The following is a 25,222-nucleotide window of genomic DNA, read 5'->3' on the forward strand; positions in this document are numbered from 1 at the left end:
TCACTGCTTCATGAGTAGACCCCCAAATCTTTGTGAAATTGATATGAAGTGTTATAGGGTTAGATAAATTGGTACTTGCATCTAGTCACTGTTTCTCAAGAAGGTCTTCAGAACCTCTAAGTGTTCACATTTTCCAGGCAGCCCAGCAGGTACACAGGTGTGTTGCCAACTGTCACATTTTAAGGATCCACAGGTAACCTGGAAAACATGAACTGTGTGAGGTCCTAAAGGCAGATTTTGAGAACCACATATCTATTTAGGTAATATGTATGTGGATAGGGTGAGGTGGTGTGTTATTGAACATTGTTTTAAGAGGAGGTGATATGGTACTGGAGGCATAGGAAAAGCAGAAAATTGAACATGTGCTATTGAGGTGAGGTAGTATATACGGTACTCAAAGGGTAGGAGACAGTGGTTATTGGAGATATGTGATATTATTACGGGGAGGTTTCATGGTATTGGAAGGGTAGAAGACAGTGGTAATTGGATCTTCTGGCTATTGAGGAGAGTCTGTATGGTATTGGAATGGTAGGAGAAAGTGGTAAAAGCTGAATGTATACTTACAAACCCCATTCTCTGAGATATGTAAAAGAAAGCTAAGTGTCCAACTTCTAGGTTATGGTGTAGTCAGGTGGTAAGAACAGTATTAAGCCCATTGTGTTTTAGGCCAGTATGTCTCAAACCCAGTCCTCAGATACAGATAAACAGAACATGTTTATGTATTTGCAAGCTGGGGCACAGGTGTATTCATTATTGACTAATACATTGTAAAAGATTCACGGGTGGTACTAATACTGCATATCACTTAATTTCGGATGGTGGCCTGGAAAATAGGCAGACTTAGCGGTCATGGAGGACTGGATTTGCGAAACACTGTTCTATGTGCTTTTATAGACTGATATGGTTTAGCTATAAAGCCAGCACTGGTAAGGGTAAACCAGTGTTAGGCTAATCACATGCTGGATGATATTGTGAGCCGGTTTGATCACTTAATTAAATGTCAAAAATGTGTGCGTTTGGCGTGAACATTAATTCTGCTCCTTACAGGTGGACTATTATGACGTGGTGGAGAAGCAGTTCTTATTGTGGGAAGACCCGAAGTTTGACACCCCAAAAGCTCTTTATCTAGGAAGAGTTGTAGGTCAGTTTTCCTATCCTAGCTCTCTGTACATGGATGTATTTTAGTTCTGTACCCATAGTTATTAGTTTGCCATCCATGTATTTGAATAGTCATTTATTTCCTCTTTGTAAATCCGCACCTAGTTTAAAAGAGATTGCAAATCTTCCCGTTTTGCACAATAAACCCATTGAGCATTGATAGCACACCTGTCACACATTGTGGCATGCAGATTATCCGTTGACTAATACACTTTTCAGACAGAAATGTCTGAAATTCCTGGCTTTTACCTGGCATTTCAGTGCCGGGTCGCTTTGCCGGACATAGCCTGACCCCCTTTTCACACAGGGAAGTAAAGTGCCGGGTGAAGCAGTTTTACCTGGTAATTTGTGGATCAACGCCGGTATTTCTTCTGTGTGAAAGGATCAACCCGAGCCAAAATTCCCGGGTCTCCAACCCTGGTAAATTCCTGGGTCGAAGTCTCGAGAATTTCAACCCGGGTTGATACTTTCACACAGAAAACAATCCGGGTTGACACAGCAAATTACAGTGTGGAAACCTTGGAGTAAATTTACTAAGATGGGAGTTCTATTTAAGATGGGATGTTGCCAACAGCAACCAATCAGATTCTACTTCTCATTTATCTAGCACCTTCTAGAAGATAATACCTGGAATCTGATTGGTTGCTATGGGCAACATCCCATCTGAAATAGAACTCCCATCTTAGTAAATTTACCCCCTTGTGTGAAAGGGGTATAAGTGTTAGTGGCATTACTGAGCCAACTACTGTATCACTTTGCATCTCATACCTCATACCCCTTTCACACAGAGGTTCTTATCCAGTAATTGGCTTACCTATGTGAGAGTGGGGTCAGGCTGTGTCTGACAAAGCAACCCGTCACTGAAATGTCAGGTAAAAGCTGGGAATTTCAGACGTTTCTGTCTGAAAAGAGTATCAGTAATGTTCCTAGTGGATTCTCGAATATTGATTTGGACCAAAAAGTTGCAGCTCCCAACTCATATAGGAGATCCACGACAAAAATATTTATCCTGTGCTTAGTCTGTTCAGTGCTGAATGCTCTATCTGCCTGACGTTCTGTTCTCACATCCTGTAGAAACTATTTATTAGGGCAGCGTAGATGTGATGCAGGCTATCATCTCTGTATTACTATAATATGCTCTATATTGGTCTAACATTGCTGGGGACATTTCCAAAAACTGGTGTAAAACAAATAAAGGTTATTTTTCTCTCCATAGCAAAGACAAAAACAAAAAGATGATTCTGTCATTTTATAACTTACAGTAACTCCTTTTACCTTTCCACTAGTTTTGCAAAATATTCCCCATTGTAGCACAATGTGGCACATTATAATAACGTTGTGGTGTGTCAGCATAGGGTAAACACAAGCTGTCGGCACATCAGTGAGGTGACAGCACTGCGCCTGAGACACATACTGTGGATACTAGGGCTGTTAGCACCAAATGTACCCAGCTCAGGACAGAATTGTCATTTCATATCTATACTTATCTTATACCATTGGCTTAAGAGATGTCAGCTTGGTATATGCCAAGTAACAGCAATCAAACAGAGAGACCCAGGAGTTATTGGCACAGATCCAGAGGGTTTAGATAGACTGGAATATCAACACCACAATTCTGACATGTTACGCCTCATCAAAAGCCTCCGTTTGAAGACGCAAAACATGTCAGAGCAGAGGTTAGTCGTTTGCGGCGTGGGGGTGGGGGGAACTGTGATATGAATATTGTGTGTGTGAATTTATTTTTACTGCTTTGGTATAATAAGTAAAGTAAAGGTCATCTGGACCTGTTCCTGGAGCAACATAGTCTGGTTACTGTTGACCTGCACCTGCTTTTCTGCTTTTAGAGACTGGCGCAATAGATCAAGAAGTGCAGATGTTTAACACTCCAGGTTTCATAGGATGCCTAGCAAATGTACGCTTCAACAACATCACACCGATACGAGATATCTTCCGATCACGTAGGGCGGCAGTACTGATCACGGTGAAGGGATCTCTGGTGGAATCTAACTGTGGTGCCATGCCCTTGATGGTGTACCACATACCATATGACTTGGACCCATGGTACATTGGGGCAGGTGAGGTACAACAACTTATCGTCTGTGACATCTCAATCACTAGGGAATCCCCAAATTTGGCAGTGGCAATAAATTCATAGGAACAAAAAAAAGAAAGTTTAACAAGGTCTGATTTTTTAAAATATTTTTTTATATCATTTTTAGGAAGATGGGGAGAAATATAAATGGGTTTTCCACCAAGGTTAATTTATATGTGTTGTCTTCTGAATGCTTTAACCACATCTTTATATAATCAGGTATAGATTTTGTCTGTAAAGTGACACAAAACTGCTGCGTGGATACCGTAACAGCAACATGCCACTGGTTTCTATTAAATGTATACATTATGACGTTAAAATATACGTCATGGTAAGAACTTACCGTTGATAACGTGATTTCTCTTATGTCCACAGGTATCCACAGGATAACATTGGGATATAGTTGAGCGACAGCGGAAATGGCACCAACACGGTCACAAGCTTTCTGGCCTCCCAGGATGCATCGGGGCCTTCACCATATAGTCCCGCCCACTGACTCAGTCAAATCAGTTCTTTCCACAGCGAATTAGGCAGGAGCATCAGGTAGAGACCTGTTTAGGCGATAAGAACACACATGCACACCCTTCCATACAAGAAGGAAGAGGTTTTAGTGATTGTCAAGATCCTCAAATCAGGTGCGTCAGGGTGGGATCCCTGTGGATACCTGTGGACATAAGAGAAATCACGTTATCAACGGTAAGTTCTTACCATAACGTATATTTCTCTGGCTGGATCCACAGGATTATCCACAGGATAACATTGGGATTCCCAAAGCCATTCTAGTGGTGGGGACGCTCCTGATTACACAGGAGGACCTTTCGCCCGAAGTCTGCGTCATGAGAGGCAATAGTATCCAAGGCATAATGTCTAATGAAATGTGTTTATGGAAGACCATGTGGCTGCCTTACATATCTGTTATTATTATTATTATTATTATTATCCTTTATTTATATGGCGCCACAAGGGTTCCGCAGCGCCCAATTACAGAGTACATAAACAAATAATCAACTAGGAAAACAGCAACTTACAGTTGGCTACAATATAGGACAAGTACAGGGTAAATACACATAGTTACATCAGCAGATGACACTGGAATAAGTATCAGGTGGCAGAAGACTGCTGGATTTGGTGCAGCTGAAGATTATTAAAGTAAGAAAAGGGTAAGCACATGAGGGAGGAGGGCCCTGCTCGTGAGAGCTTACATTCTAAAGGGGAGGGGTAGACAGACAGGGGTGACACAATTTGGGTACATAGAGAGTGTAGAACAGAGGGTTAGGATGAGATTTGGCTGGGTTTGGTGAAGAAGTGGGTCTTGAGAGCCCGTTTGAAGTTTTGTACAGAGGTGGAGAGTCTGAGAGGGAGAGGTAGGGAATTCCAGAGAAGTGGTGCAGCACGTGAAAAATCTTGGAGGTAGGAGTGGGAGGAAGTAATCCGTAGGCAGGAGAGTTGGCGAGCATTAGCAGAGCGAAGAGGACGGGTGGGAGTGTAAAGCGAGATAAGATCAGAGATGTAGATGGGAGAGGAGTGGGTGAGGGCTTTGTAAGCAAGTGTGAGAAGTTTGAAATGGATTCTGAAAGGGAAGGGGAGCCAGTGAAGGTCTAGTAAGAGAGGAGAGGTGGATGTAGTGCGTTTGGTGAGGAAAATGAGCCGGGCAGCAGCATTGAGGATAGATTGGAGTGGAGAGAGGTATTTGTCAGGAATGCCAGTCAGGAGGAGATTACAGTAGTCCAGTCTGGAGATGACCAGTGAGTGTTCTGCTGAAGCACCCTGTTGTGCTGCCCATGAAGGACCTACCTTACGTGTAGAGTGTGCAGAGACATTAGCCGGAGTAGGGAGATCTGCATGAGAATAAGCTTCTGATATTACCATTCAGAGCCATCTCGCCAGCGTTTGTTTACTAGCAGGCCATCCTCTTCTATGAAATCCGTAGAGGATGAAGAGAGAATGTGTTTTTCTGATGGCACTAGTACGATCTATGTAGATTCTTAAAGCTCGAACCACGTCCAGCGACGCTTCTCCCGCAGATAGTCCCGATACCTGAAAAGCTGGGACTACAATCTCTTCATTCAGGTGAAACTTTGATACCACCTTTGGAAGATAACCAGATCTCGTTCTGAGTACTGCTCTGTCTGGAAAAAAACTTAGGAAAGGAGACTTACACGATAATGCTCCTAAATCTGACACTCTTCTGGCTGACGCCATTGACAGTAGAAAGAGTACTTTAGCCGTTAACCATTTAAGATCTGCTCTCTTAAGTGGTTTAAACAGAGGACCCTGGAGGAATTTAAGAACTAAATTCAAATCCCAGGGAGCTGAAGGAGGAACAAATGGAGGTTGAATATGCACAACTCTCTGAAAGAAAGTACGTACATCCTGTAAATCAGCGATCTTTCGCTGAAAACATACAGTTAACGCTGATACTTGAACTCTCAAGGAAGCAACTTTCAAACCTTTATCCAATCCTGCTTGAAGGAAATCCAAAATCCTGGATACTTTAAAAGATCTTGGATTCAAATTTTTTCCAGTACACCAATGAATATAGGCTTGCCATATTCTATGATACACACGGGCCGAAGAAGGCTTTCTTGCTCTAAGCATAGTTTGGATTACTTGATTCGAAAATCCTCTAGCCTCTAAGATAGAGGTTTCAACAGCCACGCCGTCAAAGACAGGCGATCCAGATGACTGTGACAACAAGGACCCTGCATTAGCAGATCTGGACGTTGAGGGAGCAGCATTGGTGCTTCCACGGACATCCTCAGTTGATCTGTGTACCAATGCCTTCTTAGCCAAGCTGGAGCTATTAGAATTATTGCTCCTTTTGCTTGCTTTATTTTTCTCACTACTCTGGGTAACACAGATATTGGGGGGAACAGATACGCCAGATGAAATCTCCATTCTACTGACAGTGCGTCTACAAGGACCGCTCCGGGATCCTTCGTTCTCGATCCGTACCTCGGAACTTTGTTGTGTAGACGAGACGCCATGAGGTCTATCTCTGGTAGACCCCATCTGTTCACTATTGCCTGAAACACTTCTGGGTGCAATGCCCATTCGGTTTCCTGAATGGTGTGTCGACTGAGAAAATCCGCTTCCCAGTTCAGTACAACTGGGACAAACACTGCTGACAATGCTGGAAGATGGAGTTCTGCCCATCTTAGAATGGGAGTTACTTCCTCCATCAGTCTCTTGCTGTGAGTTCCTCCTTGATGATTGAGGTACGCTACTGCTGTCGTATTGTCTGAGCGAATCTGGACCGGTCTTCCTTGCAGACTGTCCTTTGCCTGAACCAAAGCCATGTAAATGGCCCTTATTTCCAACAGATTTATTGGCAGGCAACTTTTCCTTGTGGTCCATCTTCCCTGGAACCACAGGCTTCCGAGTGCCGCACCACCAGCCTTGCAGGCTGGCATCTGTTGTCAGAACTTGCCATTCTTTTATCCAAAAGGGTCTCCCCTTGTTTAAACGATCTGTCTGTAGCCACCACGCTAGAGACCTTTTTACGTTTACTGGAAACTTTATCATCTGCTTTTTTATCGTCTGATGATTTCCGTTCCATTTGGTCAGAATAAGGCGCTGCAATGGTCTGGAGTGGAATTGCGCATATTCCACCATGTCGAAGGCTGATACCATCAGACCCAACAGTCGCATCGCTGCATGGACTGACATTGTCTGGGCGTGCAACGCTTCCTGAGCCATGACCTGCACCTTGACTATCTTTTTCTCTGGTAAGAGAACTTTCTGTAGGTCTGAATCCAATATGGCCCCCAAATGAACCATCTGCTGTGACGGATTCAGAGACGACTTTTCCCAATTTATGAGCCACCCATGTCTCTGTAAACAAACTATTGTCTGTTGAAGATGGCTCAACAGTAAATCTTGCAAATGTGCTAAGATTAACAGGTCGTCGAGGTATGGGAATATTCTTATCCCCTGTTTGCGCAGACAAGCTGCCATAACCACCATAATTTTGGTAAACACCCTGGGTGCTATTGCTAGCCCAAAGGGCAAGGCTTGTAACTGAAAATGTTCCTGGAGGATGGCAAACCTGAGGTAACACTGATGAGACAGTGCTATAGGCACATGTAGGTAAGCATCCCGTACATCCAGAGATACCATGTAATCTCCCGGTTCCATAGCCAACATTATGGAGCGTAACGTCTCCATGTGGAACTTTGGGATCCAAATGTATTTGTTCAACATTTTCAGATTGAGAATTGGTCGATATGACCCATTTGGCTTCTGGATTAGAAATAGATTGGAGTAAAACCCCTGTCCCCTTTGTGATGGAGGTACTGGGACAATCTCACCTGACTGCAGTAATTTTTGGACTGCTTCTTGCAGGGCATTGGCCTTCGACTCTATACGAGACGGGCTGGTGCAAAAAAATCTTTGAGGAGGCTGCCTCCTGAATGGGAACCCATACCCCTCAGATACTACCTTCTGCACCCAAGCATCTACTGTTGACTGTTGCCATATGTGTGCAAAATGAAGGAGTCGGCCCCCAACCCTGGAATCCTCCAGGCGGAGGCCCGTCTCTTCAGGCTGATGATTTCTGTTCAGGCTTGGAAGCTGGCTTTTTGCTAGCCCACTGCTTCCTACCCCTGGTTTTAAACTGGGGTTGCTTAGGCTCCTCTTTAGCTTTCGCTTTGCTTTGCCAACGAAAAGAGCAAAATTTTCGACCCTTGGACTAAGGGTTATAGGTTGCCGGAAATCTGACCTTCTTTGATTCAGCCTCTGATTCTAGGATATCAGATAATGGTTTTCAAAACAATATATTACCAATGAAAGGCAATGCTTCCAATTCTTTCTTGGATTCTGCATCTGCCTTCCAGGTACGTAGCCAAACTGCTCTGCGAGCGACTACTGTCAAGGCTGAAACTTTAGAAGCAACTGTACCTACATCAATTGCTGCCTCTTCCAAGTATTGGGCAGATTGTCTTAAACGGCTAAAACGATCCTCTTGCTCCCTACTAGGAGAAGAGATGTCATTCTCTAGTTCCTCTATCCATTCGCCCATTGCCTTTGCTACCCAGGCCGAAGCCATAGCAGGTCTTACCACTGCTCCTACTAGAGAAAATACATTTTTCAAAAGGCTATCTACCCTTCTGTCTGTGACATCATTTAGTGAGGTAGATGACAGTGGTAAAGCAGATTTATGCACAAGTCGCAGAACATGTGCATCTACTTTTGGAGGAACTTCTCTTTTTGAACACTCCACAGCTGGAAATGGATAATAAGAATCCCATCTTTTAGGAATCTTATATTTCTTACTGGGCATCGCCCAAGACTCATCCATCATTTCCGTCAGCTCATCTGACGCTGGGAATTCAGCTTTAACTGATTTTGTTCGTTTAAACACAGGTGCTTTAGATTTTAACACTGTCTTGGCTGGCTCTTCTAAAGAGAGAACAGCCTTCACAGCATTAATAAGTTCAGCTACATCTTCTGAACTAAAACTCTGCGACTGATCATCATACGGAGTATTTGAATCTACTGTATCATCTGTTGTATCATCTTGTGTAGTCTGCCACATAGACGTATCTGTCTTAGTCTTACCTGTCTCTTGGTTGCTTGTAGAGGCTACTGGAACCAAGCCGTAGGAAGGGAGCTGCATGTATGGGTTAATAGTGTAACCTAACCCTTGAGGTGGTGCTACCGGAGTTAACCTGTCCGCTATTGAAGATAGAGTCTTTGCGAACATATTCCATGGTGGCTCTGTTGGTGGTTGAACCAACTCCTGTTTTTTACTTTGCTGAAAAGCAAAACAGTTCGCACACAAACCCTCATAAGCAACCAATTGGTTCATATCAATTAACCCTGTCTTACAAGATAAGCATGTTAGGGCTGTAGGAGTGCTTGATAAATTCTCCTCGTTACTTTGCCGCTCAGAGACATGGTAATAATCTGTTAATGACGACACAATTTGTGACTGAAAATCACCTATATATGAGTATATAGAAGTGAGATCAATCTGACCACAGTGCATCTGAATTGAGGGTCAGAACAGGACTGACATTACACAGAAAAGTCAGCACACATACTAGCAGTCAGTCACATGTTAAAGCATTAGACATTGTCATATGAGAATACAACCCCCATAACAACTTATACATAAGTAGGAAAATTGTACTTCTGTTTTTAACTGGTTCTTTTTCAACATAACATGCAGAAAACACAGTAGGTCTCATATGCAATAGGTACTAAAAATTAACAATTCATACTAAAAAGTAGAGAGAATTTTTAATACTGTATACCCTGCCTCCGGAGAGCGGGATACAGGGAGACTCACCACACTTCCATATCCAAGCAAATACGCTCGTAAGACGCTGAGTGGATTCAGACGCTACTGATGTACACTACCGCTCTTGATAACTGATAACGGACACGGTCGCACACTGACGGACACGGACGCTCAGCGACTTCTACGTGTATGCAGACGCTAAGGCCTGCGACTCGGTCTAGGCGGGATTTCTAGTGTACACAACCGCAGCGTCTAAGCTGCGACCGAGTACCCTCGTGGTAGCGTCTGAGCCGAAAGTGAGGTCATTCAGTTCATGGACGAGAGACACGCGGGAACTGGTCATGAACTCGGAGGAGGGGCGGCCAGAAGAGCGTCTGAATCCCCCTGTTGACTTAAACTCTAAGGATCGCGGCCTCTCCCTAGTCCTGGCGCCTATGATCCCTGGAGCGTAGCGCTGTCGCACTCGAGATGTTCGGCACATCAACACACTGTTTACAGTCTCCATCAAATCAGTGTAGCTGTGTCCTGACCCCTCTAGTAAGAGGAAATCCATAGACTTACCGTCCCCCCATGCTCCGGCCACAGCCTGGTTACGTCTGCTGGACCTGCTAGAACATCCGACACAGACTCCCGTCGAGACAGCACTAATACCGCGAAGGTAAGCGTTGTTGTGACCCGGTGGGGATTTGTTGGAGCGACTCTTTCTAGTATGCGTTTAAGATGCTGTTAAGAAAAGTCGCTCAAAAAAATATAGTAAGTCTATAAAAATAAAATAATAAAAGCTTGAGGCTGCTTTTCTCAGCAGCCCTGTGACCATGCGGCTTCCTGCCGCACCAAGCAAAAAACTGATTTGACTGAGTCAGTGGGCGGGACTATATGGTGAAGGCCCCGATGCATCCTGGGAGGCCAGGAAGCTTGTGACCGTGTTGGTGCCATTTCCGCTGTCTCTCAACTATATCCCAGTGTTATACTGTGGATAATCCTGTGGACCCAGCCAGAGAAATGGCTGATTGTGTGGGAGAGAAGTATACTTTAACAATTTTACAACATGCTATGTGGAATCAAATAGTAGTAGTGGCATTCATACTACAACTCACTATGGTCAATGTAAGAGCAGCAGTGGTCAGCAAGACTCCTGTGAGACAAACATTCAACAATCATGATGCCAAAACAGCCAGAATGCATGTTAATTCAACAGAAATAGCCACGCAGATTCATGTTTATATGTGAATTTTTTGACAGATTTTTAGATGAATGAATTTGTATAGTATGTATCATTGTTGCAGTTTGCGTCTCTGTTTGATTTGGCCTATCAGTGGTATGATTTTGTTCAGCTGGTATGTGCTGGTCTCCCTAAAGATCCTCGGTAACTGATTCTGTTCTGTCTTCTAGTATTTCCTCATGTACATGATGATGGACTCGCTGGGATTATTGCATGTGAGTATTTTCACTCCATTATGCATGTAATCATCACACAGGCTAGATAGAATATGATAACCCAGGTGTTTGGAGATATTTTATGATTAAGAATAGAGCACTCATCTAATAGAAGGATCCACAGTTGTGGCACTCAAAATAAAAGGAGAAAGCAATTATGTAGCACAGTTTGGCCGCAGGTGATTCAACACCTTGTGCACAGAACCAAGGGGGTCATTCCGAGTTGATCGCTCGCAAGCGGATTTTAGCAGATTTGCTCATGCTAAGCCGCCGCCTACTGGGAGTGAATCTTAGCATCTTAAAATTGCGAAGGATGTATTCGCAATATTGCGATTACACACCTCGTAGCAGTTTCTGAGTAGCTCCAGACTTACTCGGCATCTGCGATCATTTCAGTGCTTGTCGTTCCTGGTTTGACGTCACAAACACACCCAGCGTTCGCCCAGACACTCCCCCGTTTCTCCGGCCACTCCTGCGTTTTTTCCGGAAACGGTAGCGTTTTTTCCCACACGCCCATAAAACGGCCTGTTTCCGCCCAGTAACACCCATTTCCTGTCAATCACATTACGATCGCCTGAGCGAAGAAAAAGCCGTGAGTAAAATTCCTAAGTGCATAGCAAATTTACTTGGCGCAGTCGCAGTGCGGACATTGCGCATGCGCATTAAGTGGAAAATCGCTGCGATGCGAAGATTTTTACCGAGCGAACAACTCGGAATGAGGGCCCAAATGCATACATTTGCTCATATGCAGCATTATGTATATCGTGTTGTGCACCTATCCCATGAGTATGCTTCATTATATACCAGTCATCAGCCACTGCTTTGTGCCAACGATACATCTGAAAATGTGTATTTATCCTTCCATTTAACTGTACATAGCCCACAGTGACATCAACACAACCTCACTGAACTTTGCCACAATGTAAACCTGGTGAATGACTGGAGTAATACACAAACCTGTACGACTTCCTAATCATATAGACATACAGTAGGTGTTCAATGCCCTTTGCCAGAAAGTCTTCCTCCTTTGGAGAATTCTTCTGGTCTAAAGCTGGAATCACCTTGATTCAGATGGAACTTGGAGTATACTCTGGGCTAAAATAAAAATTTGGCTCTAGGACTAAGAACAGCATTGTCTTTACTGAAGATGAGGAATGGGGACCTACTGTACTATGCAAAGCTAAAAGTTCCAAAACTCTAATGACTGTGGAGACCGCTAACAGAAAAGCAGTCTTGTAGGTCATGAACTTTACAGTAACTCTACCAAATACTTTGATTTGAAAGGAGGGTCATATAAAGCTGTCCGCACCACGTTAAGGTGTCAAGGAGCTTTTGGGAGATATTTGGAGGTTGCACGTGCACCACTCCCCTATAAGAAGGCTTCCAGTACATGTGCCTGATCGCGTAGATCACCAGATCCTTCAGGTAAGGGATGAGTGGCAGTCTGTTAGCTCTGTGAATGGCTGTCATCACTGCCATTATCTTTGTAAAAACCCTTTGGACAGAGGCTTTCATCTCAAGAGTTCCAAAGTGAGCAGCCTGCCCATGATGCTGAATGCTTGTCATAGGGTTTGGGAGCTAGATGTCTTTCTTCACAAGTCTGTTTACCTCTGCAGCCCTACTTGAGGGTTGGAAAATGGACTTTCCATGGCATGGAAACTAATTTTATCCAAATTAGGAATAAATAGGACATCCCAAGAATATGGAAGGAATTCCTCTTGGACATGGTGTCCACCTCACAAATACAAGAGTACAGGGTATCCTGAGACTGTAGAAGCTGACCCCAATTAGTCTAATGTAAATGGCTGCTTCCCCAGATAACCAAAGGCCTCATGGATATCCTCCACCAGAGTTGTAAAATCTAATTTTGGACTGCCAGATTCCAGACCCTCCATCCACTGTTCTGACCACCATCCTACAGCCTTATTAACACAAGCCAAAGATAGAAAATCTGAGTCTCATGAAGGGCCCTGCTATAGTGTTACGGGTAGCCTCAATCTTCCTAACTGCACTATCCCATATGGCAGCAGTGCTCAGACTCTTAATGGTGGTGGTCTTAGCAGTGATTCGTGTTTTATTACATCTTGCTAGGGAGAGTATAAGGATACTTCAATCTGCAGAACTGAAATATGCAATCAGACTACACCCACATTTGGTTAAGCAGTTCCTCCGAGTAGAAATGAAAAAGAAACAGTTGTTTGCCTGTCCTCTTAAACATCTATTTGGAACTTGTCACTATTATTTCTAGCGACTGCATGATGTCAGCAATTACACTAGAATGTCCACTGCCAGCTTCCTGTTGGAAGACTAAGACCTTTCTGCAGCATCACATTCCACTTGAATGGAAAACTCAGAGTGAAAATCCTCCGGAGCCTGGAGCTTACCCCCGTAAGCTGCGGCTTCCATGGTCTAGACATAGTGGTGGTGGCTGTCATAATCTGTACCAAGGAAGAGGACACCTGAGGCAAATCGGTTAGTCAAATGCAGCTGCGGTGAACGCAGAAGGGCTCTGACATGAAGATAAAACATGTTTACCCCAGTGGCTCCCATGGTAAGGGGCAGAGCTAGAATCCCTGCTTAGATCTCTAGGTCATTTGGCTAGTTGTGTAAGAGCCTGCAACTGCAGCTGGGGTGCTTTTGTAGGTGAGCAGAGCTACTGGTCCCCCTACTCACATATTGCACAAAAGACAATTTCGGGTGACACTTGGAGTAGGCAAACTTTTTTACCACTATCCCTCATCCAGCCTGGATGTACACCCCATCCCAGCTATAGAGAAAATTAAAGAAAAGATCAAGACAGCAGCCATTGGACAATTCATTGTGAAATGGAGCTGTCAAAGACAGGGAACAGCCCGCACAATGGGGTCATTCAGATCTGATCTCTGCTGTGAGTTTTCTAACAGCAGGCGATCAGATCCAAAGTGCGCATGCGTATGCACCGCACTGTGCCGGCGCGTTGCACGGCTGCAACTGGCATCGGCGCCCTGCGACGGAATGGTGGGTAGAATCCATTCACGTGGGCGTTCACAAGCAGATTGACAAGAAGAGGCCGTTTGTGGCTGGCAACTGACCGTTTTCAGGGAGTGTCCGTAAAAACACAGGCGGGATCAAGCGTTTTCAGGTAGGGTGTCGGACGTCAGCTCCGGTCACGAACAGCCTACTCTCATCGCACTGGAAGAGTAAGTCCTAGGCTGCGCAGAGACTGCACAAAATCAGTTTGTGCAGCTCTGCTACACATGCGATCGCACACTTGCACAGCGAAAATACACTCCTCTTGTAGGCGGCGACTAACTGATCGCAGTACTGCAAAAATCGCTGCCCAGCGATCAGATCTGAATGACCCCCAATATCCATTGGACCAATACACCTCACTACTAAGTGCATCAGATAAGAGTTCAAATAGGGAGGAGGCGCTGCTGTTGGCTGCTCACAGGAAGGTTGCTATTTCCTTGATTATGGGCTTCTCTAACTGACCAAGGAGAAAGTGCCAAAAGGAGGACACCTCCCTCCAGGGCCCAGCAAAGAGGCAGAACAGCCCTTTAAATGGAAAGGACTACTGCCCTCTCAACACTAGGCACCCTGTACACAATTCTTTTGTGCAGGATGGAGCAGAGGGCTGAACCAAAACTGAAATCTGACTCTGACAAGGGAGCAACCTACCTCAATGCCATGCATTTTCTGATTGCTGCATAAGGCTACCTGTAGTAGCAATGCCTTACTGAAAGTGGGTTTCAAACAGAGGGGCAGATGTATTAACCTGGAGAATGCATAAGGAAGTGATAAACCAGTGATAAGTGCAAGGTGATAAATGCACCAGCCAATCAGCTCCAATATGCAAATTGACAGTTGGGAGCTGACTGGCTGGTGCATTTATCACCTTGCACATATCACTGGTTTATCACTTCCTTATGATATGATATGGCTCAGAGTTCAATAAAAACAAATAAATAAATTCATATATTCCATATATCTTTTTTATTATCACATATGAATATATATATAAAGAATAAACTATTTAGACCGGTCAAATATAACACTAACAAAAATCTTACCTAACTAAAGGAGGTGGATCTTAGATAAACTTCTGTGCACAGAATGTAATGAAAAATTAATAAAATCACTAAAAAGTCAGTCCATGTATTGGATCATAAAATTAATTAACCAGCTGTAATTCGCACCTATGTTTATCTAAGATCCACCTCCTTTAGTTAGGTAAGATTTTTGTTAGTGTTATATTTGACCGGTCTAAATAGTTTATTCTTTATATATATATTCATATGTGATAATAAAAAAGATATATGGAATATATGAATTTATTTATTTGTTTTTATTGAACTCTGAGCCATATCATATCATAATATACATAGCGCAGGAGGAGATTTGTTTGTTGTTCCAGTGTTACCGGAGACTGTAAAGTGCCGGTTCTTTTTGACTTGATTTACCCCAAGTCAAGCTTTCTCTTGCAGCTTGAATATACACTAATTGCAATATTATTTGTATAAAATTTTCATTACCAGCAACACAATCATTTAAATCTGGTGATGATATATTAGCGCCTGGTTACTTTTTGTATTATCACTTCCTTATGCCTTCTCCAGGTTAATACATCTGCCCCAGAATGAGATGCTGATCATGGCAATTCTGCAGCCACTCCAGGCATCCCAAACTGAGGCTGACAGATGCTAGTCCCAATGCTGAAAACAGAATAAACTAAAACTAAATTTAAAATGAGTGTCTGCACCAGGTCGCCAATAAAAAAGCGTCCAGGTCCTACAAAATATACTGAAGGGATCCCGCCAGTCAGTGTGCTGGCGCCGGAATCCCGACACTTGTCAGTATACCGACAGGTGTAAGTGTGCAGTCAGATTACTTCTAAAATGTATTTAAGCAAATCATAGAAAAATATACATAAAATGAGATAATAATATCCACACACAATAATAATAATACATGGTGTAATCTATTTACTAATAAAATGTATGCAAAATATTAAACATTCAAGAAAACCCCCCCACTGTTTTATTATTATGCATGGCCATATATTTACAGCAGTTGATTTAGTGATAATAGAGCCTATTGTTTGCAGCACAGGGAAAACAGATGCCTAATGCAGAGGCGATCGCTGCTACAACAGCAATCACACTCTGAAGCCCTTTACACAGTGCGCATGCGCGGCAGGCACACTGCGCATGTGCAGCCAGTGAGATGCAAAAGCATCTCACTGGTGTGATTGCTTCTGCCTGATTGACAGGCAGAGGCGGTCGCGGGGCAGGAGGGGGTGTACCAATGGCGTTAGAACGCCGTTGGGGGGGGGGGGGGGTGCGTGGTCCAGACAACGCAGGTGTGTCCGGACCGTTGGGTTGGGTAGCCAGCTGCCAGCACAGCTAGGCTGCACAGGTAGGGAGCTACCTGGCAGGTGCGAAAGCCCTGTGCTGGGCGCCCCCCCCACATGTCAGAGAACCTGATCATAGATGTGCTAAATTTAGCATATCTACGATCAGCTCTGAATCACCCCTGGAGAAAGCACTGGCAATACAATATGATTCTAAATGCTGTTTACCTATAAATTGCGATGATACAATTTAAATAATGCTCACACATGCATATCAATGTACAATATGTCCTCATACATCTTTGCTGCAGTCACGCCAAACAGCCCATCTTGGCACAACAGTTCCCATGAGACTCTGCTAGCGTCGGGCATCTTTGACCGAAAATGTGCAATGCACTGTGACTATGATGCACAAGGAGACTGTGTTGATTAATTTGATATGTGACACTTGTATATCTGTGTGCAAATAAGTCTCTCAATCTGCATACGAAGTGCTACGATGCAGCCTTCTTCCTTATCAGGTTCCTTTTGTGCTTCATAAACAGACTCATTTACACACAGATATACAAGTGCTGCATATCAAATTAATCAGCACAGTCTCCTGGTTCATATTTTTTGGAGAAAAAGGCGCCTGATACCAGCGCAGTTGGATGGGACCTGTCAGCTCACTCGCACCAGGCATCTCCTGCTGTGTGGCGCATTGAGGCTAGATGTATGAGGACACATCTTTATGTATGTTATTTGTAGTCTAAGTATTATGTTTCATTTTATGTACATACAGATTTATTTAATTTTTGAGGGCTAGTTTTATTTTGTTTGATATGTTCTTCATGTTTGATGTAATACTATAATGACAATATATGTCTAGTAATACAATGCTTTTTCTTCTTCTAACTAGTCATAGTGATCTTCCTCTTCCTCATTGCGGTTGCAGCATTGTTTCTGGTTTACCATTACTTTCACCGATATAAAGGATCTTACCTTACCAATGAACCAAAAGCTGTAGATGCTCCAAGCGCTCCAAAGTCTTCCACGAGGAAAGAGCAGCCCCTTCCCCAAATTGAGGAGGAAGGGGCAAAGGCAGAATAGTCCTAGGGTAGCCATATCCAGGAAGCAGCAGCCATCTGTTCATGGGACGTCCGGGAACTTTTGCCAATAGCACCTTCAGATACTCGGTCCAGAATATTTTGGGGGAAAGTTGAAGGATGGACCTTAAAGTGACAAGTAGAATGGATTGAGAAAGCTAGGAGCACAGTATCTTCATCCAGACAAGTTGATGAGCAGCAAGGTCTTTGGGGAGTGAGTATACCATTCATATTAGGTTGAAACCCTGGATGACCTACTCTCAAAACTAGATAGATAGTAAGAAATACTTGTGTTACTGCCGGTCTTCATCACTGTATTTCCAGTACTGGGAATAATGTTGACGTATAACTATCTTGGTATGAAGGACAATTGAGATTGCTGATGTTTCCATTAAACTGTGAGCAGCAGGGGTTGAGCCTTGATATAGAAAAAAAGAAGACAACCTTTGTCATTGAATCTGTAACATCAGTACTACTGCTTTTTATCAAATTAATTACATAATTTTGTTACCTTTTTTGTTGCAGCCTAGGTACCATCAAGCCATATGAATTTCTGTGCCATTTAGCTACAGGTACTGTACATTAAATCTTGTACCAACCATTAGTTTACTCACACCTGGATACCTGAGAAAGTCTAAAGCTGGGTACACACTGACATCGGAATGAATGCCCTTGAGCCCAGATTCTGTATACACATTAGAACGTGTTTTATGAAGGACGGAACAATCATGTTCCATCATTCATAAGCATAAACTAGGTAGCTAGCAATATCGCTAGGTTTGATGTGCAGCACATCAAACCTGGTGACCTTCACTAGCGACCACAGGAGCGCGCAATCACCCATACACCATACATGCGATGTAGGCAATTTGTCGCTTCTAAACGTTAAATCGGCCCAACATCACTCCGGTGTGTACCCATCTTTAAAACTGCAACCACAGAACTGTCCCAGCTGTCATCAGTTATGCATGATATCCCAGGTTTCTACACAATCACAGATGAAATTATTAGCAACACACTTTGATTTTGTACAATGAGCCAGGTATTAATACACCTGAGCTCCTGCCAGGGAATCTGGAAAACATGCACTTACGGGGTTTCTGAGAACAGGACCTTAGACTGGTCTAGAAGGACATATCTTGTGTCATTAATCTGAGATGTGCGATGCTGGAGACTGGAACTGTTTATTTTGGTTTTATGGCTTCAAGATTAAAAAAAAAAAATAAGAAAAAAAATCCCAAATGTTTCCCCTAAAATTGGTGGCTGTTGAATCTACAGTCTTTTCTTTCTGGCTTCTTCCAAACTGATACAAATATGTCACTCAATAATTCAAATAATGTATATGCATAGGACCATGAACCTGAAATACTGAGATGTAAAGACTGAGGCATTTGTCATCAGTCAAGCTATAATCACTCTATAATGCATAGGTGTGTTTACAGATTTCCTCTAAATAAACCTCCTAAAGGACACTGTAGCACCCATAATGAGCAGACTTGCTTTCGCATGAGGCACAGTAACATGGCAGACACCCCTTCCTGCACAGCAGGTATTGACCGCAAGTGAAAAAAATGAGCTGAATGTTAATTTGAGAGGCTTGGAATACTAAAAGATCTGGGTGCTGAGAGGTTTATGTGCAGAGCATGAGTTATCAGAGGTTGGATGAACTGTGCAATGCAATGCCATTTTCAGACCCTTGCGTTCGATACAATAAGCTCTGCTTAAGGCTCATGCACACTAGATGATATTGTCAACAATATTGTTCACTTTGGGCTTTATGAGCGATATCGTTCACAGTATCGTCCAGGGTGTATGCAATGAACAATGCGTCAACGATGGTTTTTATCTTCTGAACATGCAGCTCCATTTAGCTTATATTGTTTATTTAAAAGTGTATACTGTTCAGTGTGTACATGATGAACGACGGACGATATGAACGATATTCATCATAATAGCCACCCTGTAATGCCAGCCCATTATTTAAATTAGCCACCATTGGTATCCCAGACGATGCTAGCAATATCGTTCATTTTGTATGCACAATATCAAGTTTGCCTGGAAAGCTCAAGGGAAATCTTTCACCAATATCTTTCATAGTTCATATTCTCTAGTGTGCTGTGTATGGGCCATAACTTCCAGCTTACCTTAATATTCCAGTTTCTCCCCTGTGTAAATGATTAGAGGTATTTTTTAATTCAACACACAGGTAACTAACAGAGGTTTCAGTGGGAAAGTTGGGAGCAGACCAATTTGTTCCTAGTGGAAGGTGTCCTCTTGGGTCACTTTGCATTGCATTCTTCTACAGTCTTTTGTTATGTAACTGCAAAGAAGTTATTCTCATCTTGTATTGTAGGATTGCTGTCCTTGTGCTATTTTCAGAAGGCACAGTTTAATTTCAGTTTGGGAGACATTAAAGCCGCAGGCATTACTGGAAGAAGAGGAATCACATGATGCTCACATCCAGTAATGCCCCAAGAACACCCCTGCTTCTGAGTTGCCAGGCTGCTCATGAGATTAGGTGCTTTAGGTTGAAGGCCGAGGAGTTTGTCCTTTAATGTATGTATCTGCAAAAGCATTGTATTTTACAGGAAACAATTCCAACAAGAATCTATGCTTGGCAGTTCTTGCTATGAGATTGGAAGCACCAGTAATTCTACTATATAGCGACCAGGGTGATAAAAAGAGTGGATGTGTAAATCTATTGCGTAATAACTGAATTACTTTTGACTAAAAAAGGTACAGCCTTTGATATGGGTGGCAAAATGTGTTGATAAAATAAAAATGACACACAATATAATATAATGCTAGAAAAATAAATTGCATACAAAGGCATAAACCATAAATTTCCCAAAAGCCAACAAAGGCAAGCTAAAAGCATTTCTAGGGGCTCTAATGGTATGTTGTGTTCTCCTTTGCTGTCCCAGAGGAACTGGTGTTTAGGTCAGTTCGTGGTCCCTCTGTCCTGGGTATAACATGTTAATGAAATTAATAAAGGAAGTTGGGTATAAGAAGTACAATCCAGTGCAAAAAAAATGGCTTCTTACTCGTACAAAGTCTTTGTAGTCTAAGTGATAAAGTGGAGTAGTAGAGACAGTAGGAATACTTCTAGTTTCTCATGCTGTCTGTGCTGGGACTGAAGACTGCAGTTGGCAAAATATCTGCAATAGTGTTTGTTTGGACAATCAGACTTTGTCTGTTTTCTGTACTGTACTAACTTATTAGGATTTTTGTATCTGTTTTTACTCACACCATCTTTCCCTGGGGCTGGAAACTCCGAACCCCCTCCTGGGACTGGAAACTCGGAACTCCCTCTTGGGGGTGATGCCACATGGGACTTGGAATTGTACCCCCGACACTTGAAACTTGGGCTGGCGCCAAGTCACTGAGAAATTGGGCCGACACAATGAGAGTGGTCCCTATTCTGGGTTTACAAATGGGACATGCTTGGATGAAGTGTCCTGGACCACCGCAGTACAAACAGAGTTCATTGTACTTACGATACTGGCATTCTGCTTCTGAAAGACTAGACTGCGGGATGCTCCGGAACCTAAAATTTACTCAAAGCAAGGGTAGGGTGCCTAGTATTCTTAGTCTCTGATGTCCCTTTCAGGAGTAAGACCCGGCCGCATTCACATGCAAAAATATGGGTTTTTGCTGTATGTCTGAAAGGGGTATGAGTCTCCTGTTGTTTCTGGTCTGTAAGCAACTTTATCTCCAATGGATACTTCAGCAGTAGAAACCACAGAATTTTTGGCTGAGTCCGGAAGTCTTCACAGCAACTCTGGCAATGAAAGCAACTACTCAGTTACTAGGTCTTGCAGTTGAACAAGGTTTCTTTTGAAACATTCCAGAAGAACAAAGTCCATGGAGCACAATAATTTGTGAGTTAACCCGTGGAACAGACATTACATCTGGCAGCCTGTAGTTACTCTGTACTGTTTTGGGATGGATCATACTGTCATGGTTCTCTAGGAATAACTGTGTGCGTGTGTGTGCGTGTGTGTATTTACCAGAATAATGTAATACTGTACAACCACAGCATACGTGAACTAGTCAGGTTAATTGGCAGTGGCACAGACAGGATACAGTGCAAGCAAGTTAGTGGTAGCAGGCTGAAGACACAGGTTACCGGAACACAGTAAAACAGGAATAGTATAAGCAACAATGTCCAGAAATATACGGATGAATGCAGGGATATAGGAATTACAATAATATCATTGAGTAGAAAACAGAGGGTTAACTGAATCACAGTAAATCAGGATTAACACAGTATCAGCAATGTGAGAATGATAATTTCCGGAGGTGCACTGGTTAAAGCAGGTAAACGTGTAAATGGTAATGCTGGTATAAACAAACATTTGAATGAATAGCAAAATTGAGCCAGGAGTCTAAGAAGTGAACCGAATGTAGTTTGAACACGGTAGAGAAGATTGCAGGTAATAACTGAAGAAGCCGGATAGGATCTTATCAGGATATCCAACTGAATGGCAATGTAGGAGGCGAAACTTAGATCCGGCAGGGCAAATACTGGATGAACATAGAACTGATAGCAATATAAAGCAGATGATTTCCAAGCAGCAAAACTAGCCCAAATGAGAAAGGTACAAATAAATATATATATATATATATATATATATATATATATATATATATATATATATAGGCTGAATACAGGAAGAGATTCAGTAACAATCAGGCACAGGAGAGCAGGCCAGGAGAACAGACATAGGGTTCTGCAGTAAGTAGAGCACTCTCATAGCTGCTGGATCAGCTAATCAAGTCTGGCTGTTTGATCACAGACACGGGGTCATTCAGACTGGATCACTGCAGCGGCAGCGATCACAGTCTGAAGCCCTTTGGGGAGTCGTGTGCACCCTGGGAGGCCCAGTGAGATGCTTTAAGCATCTCAGGGCTGCGATCGCCTCTGCCTGTTTGACAGGCAGAGGCGGTCGCGGGGCGGGAGGGTGCATGCCAGCGGCTCTGCTCGAGCAGGCCGCGGTTGCTGCGTGATGTCACATGCAGCCGCTGCAACCAGGGACGCGGCGGGTAACCACCTGCCATCGCAGCTTGGCTGCCCAGACAGGGAGCTACTCGCCAGGTGCACAAGCATCGCCGCCGTGCATACTTTTGCACCCGTGTGTGTGTGTGGGAGGGGCTGGGCCTGACATGCGGGGTGGACTAGCCCTGTATTGGGTGAACCTGCGCATGTCTGAGAAACTGATCATTGATGTGCTAAGTTTAGCAGATCTACGATCAGATCTGAATTACCCCCACAGAGCAGATAGACTAAAGCCCTCCACACACTAGTGAGACCATTAGGCCGATGCACACAATATCGATTTATTGGAACGATATATCGTTAGTGAAAGTGCAAATTGTTTGCATTTCACTAACAATGACGATCCGATGCGCGGTCCCACAGGCCATATGATGGATCCTCTGATCTTATGTGCTGCACATAAGATCAGGCGATCTGGGAAGCGATGAATTACAGGTCGTACGATAGATCGTTAGGTACTTTTCCTGACCTAACGATATCATACTCCAGGAGCTGCCTGAGAGTTGTGGGGGAAATCATGAGACAATGCTGGCCGTCCATTAAACATGATCAGTCTGAGAGTAGCATTACTGCTAGAACAGTGGTACTGCAAAAGATTATGAGAGAATCAAACAATAAAAAAAACAAAAAAACACTGGAAGGGGATAAAGTCACCATATTCACAGTGACCATGTCAAAGGTCGACATTCATGATGTCGACACTTGGAAACCGTCAACATACATGTATGAAATGGAGACACTGTCAAAATGTTGCCATTTACATTTGGGTTAGATATACACTGACCTTAAAAACGCAGTGCTGACATGGTTGTTATGGCGACATCAAAAATGTAAAAATGGACCGTGTTGACAAGCTGATTGTTGACATAATGAACCCAGAGTAAGGGATGTTTTAAATATTTACAGGAGTAAACTAAGTTCATTTGCACGTACAGGGCGCAACATGGCGTTTTGTCTCACTATTAAACTCTAAATCAAGGTTCCCCACGTATGTGTGTAGTGCTTTCATAGTTCTCTCTTTATTTCTTAGGATTATTACTGGTATAAGAAGTTAATATAGTTTTCCAAGAACATAATTGATAAATATATTTTTAGCAATGGGAATTAGGGGTAAATAAAAACAATGGCTGTTTAGGGTACAATCCAATACTGTATAAAAATCCTGATCAACACCCTAACATTTATACCCTTGTGGAAGTTTGGTACCAAACCTGTTCAAAACATGCTGCTGGAACAAACACTATTGCCATGCCTGATATCAGCAAACTTCCATCATAAAGATAGCGTAGCCATCTGGGGGAATCGTACTCTCTCTCCACTTCACTACTTACTGCTGCAAACAACTGCACTGACCGCACAATAGTCCTCTGTACAATTAAGAAGTTTTTGGCTCTGTTGCAATTACTTATATTTATCCCTCACTTACGCTGTTCATGTTATTACGTTATTAAGGGTGGCAGTATGACTGAAAACAGAGGAACGACACGTTGAGAAAAATACCAGTCCATTATGGACAACAAAGAAGATTACTGCATTCCATTAGAGACTCTAGAAATGTTTCTAAGCATGCAACTGTACTATGGAAGATACTGTAGGTTTATGTATTTGCCTTTGAATGCAATTTGTTTTTATTGCATTAAGTCAACTGTATTTTTTCTTAAGCAATATATTTACAGATTAACATAACTTTAAAGGAACCCAGTAAGAGTATTTATTGTGTGTGACAGAAACTCCAATGTGCAGCAATGTGTACAAATGAGAAAAAAGGCCAGACTGCGCTTTGCCTATATAACAGTGCTCATTGTGCAACTTTCACCAGAGAATGGGACACTTGCACAAGTACAGCATTCTGAAGGGGACAAATGATAACTTACTATCAAGCATTACAAGAACATAAATACTTGAGATGAGCGGGTTCGGTTTTACTCGGTTCTCAAAACTGAATCTTATTGACTATCCAAAACACGTGACATCAGTGAGCCAATAAGATGTCGTTTTGAGAACCGAGTAAAACCGAGTAAAACCGAATCCGCTCATCTCTAATAAATACACAGAGTGTCAGATATCCCGGGACCACCCTGAATTTCTCCATGGCTGCTGACCAAACCCGATATAAATCCATCTTCAAAAGACACTGCCAGTACAAGAACAATACTTCAATATAATACTTGTGACTTCCTATTACAGCAATGTAGCTTTATAAATAAATAGGAATGCTTTGGTATTGTATATTTCACATTATACACAGATATGCAAAAAAAAAACACCCCAAACATGGAATCACTTTATATTTAGGTGTTATTTACGATTAGCTTGTGACTTCAATCACTTTACATTTCTAAGGGGGGGGGGGGGGGGGCATGTTGTCACATATATATGTAAGGGAGACAGCTAAGCAGCCATTAGGGCTGAGTGCTGGATTTAACAGAGAAAAAGTGGATCATAGACCGACTGGAGTGGTGACCGGTGACAGGCATGACCGTAAAAATGTGGTTGGTTGCTTATATACATCCCTCATCTGTCTCACACGTGATTGTCAACAACACAGATATAGGGATCCTGGATATAAGCATACTGGTGAGTAGATTAGTTGCATTACACCTTCTACACTTGACTACTTGGGTACATACTATGTATATATATATATATATTTATTTAATTCCTTTAAACTATGTACACAAACGTTATCTCCTCTAGAAATACAGGGAGCAATATTACAATGTTGACCTTTTTCTTCTGGTCTTTAACAATGTGAAAGTGTGAAATGATGGCCTAGGGAGAGACTAGAGATGGTAGATTTAGTAACATCCGTACA

The 25,222-nt window shown here is 42.9% G+C and overlaps 1 protein-coding gene across 1 annotated transcript in view; it reads left to right on the forward strand.

Moving 5' to 3' along the window:
* CNTNAP1 (contactin associated protein 1) overlaps positions 1-17,863 on the forward strand; it is a 219,128-nt gene extending 201,265 nt beyond the window's left edge. Inside the window, exons 21-24 of the mRNA XM_063960038.1 lie at positions 1,048-1,141; positions 3,003-3,233; positions 10,887-10,931; positions 17,162-17,863. Coding sequence (XP_063816108.1) covers positions 1,048-1,141; positions 3,003-3,233; positions 10,887-10,931; positions 17,162-17,352 — 561 coding nt within the window. The 3' untranslated portion in view covers positions 17,353-17,863. The remainder of the gene's footprint in view (positions 1-1,047; positions 1,142-3,002; positions 3,234-10,886; positions 10,932-17,161) is intronic.
* Positions 17,864-25,222: the final 7,359 nt, after the last annotated feature.

This window comes from Pseudophryne corroboree, chromosome 3, assembly GCF_028390025.1.
Source record: "Pseudophryne corroboree isolate aPseCor3 chromosome 3, aPseCor3.hap2, whole genome shotgun sequence".
Classification (NCBI taxonomy): Eukaryota; Metazoa; Chordata; class Amphibia; order Anura; family Myobatrachidae; genus Pseudophryne; species Pseudophryne corroboree.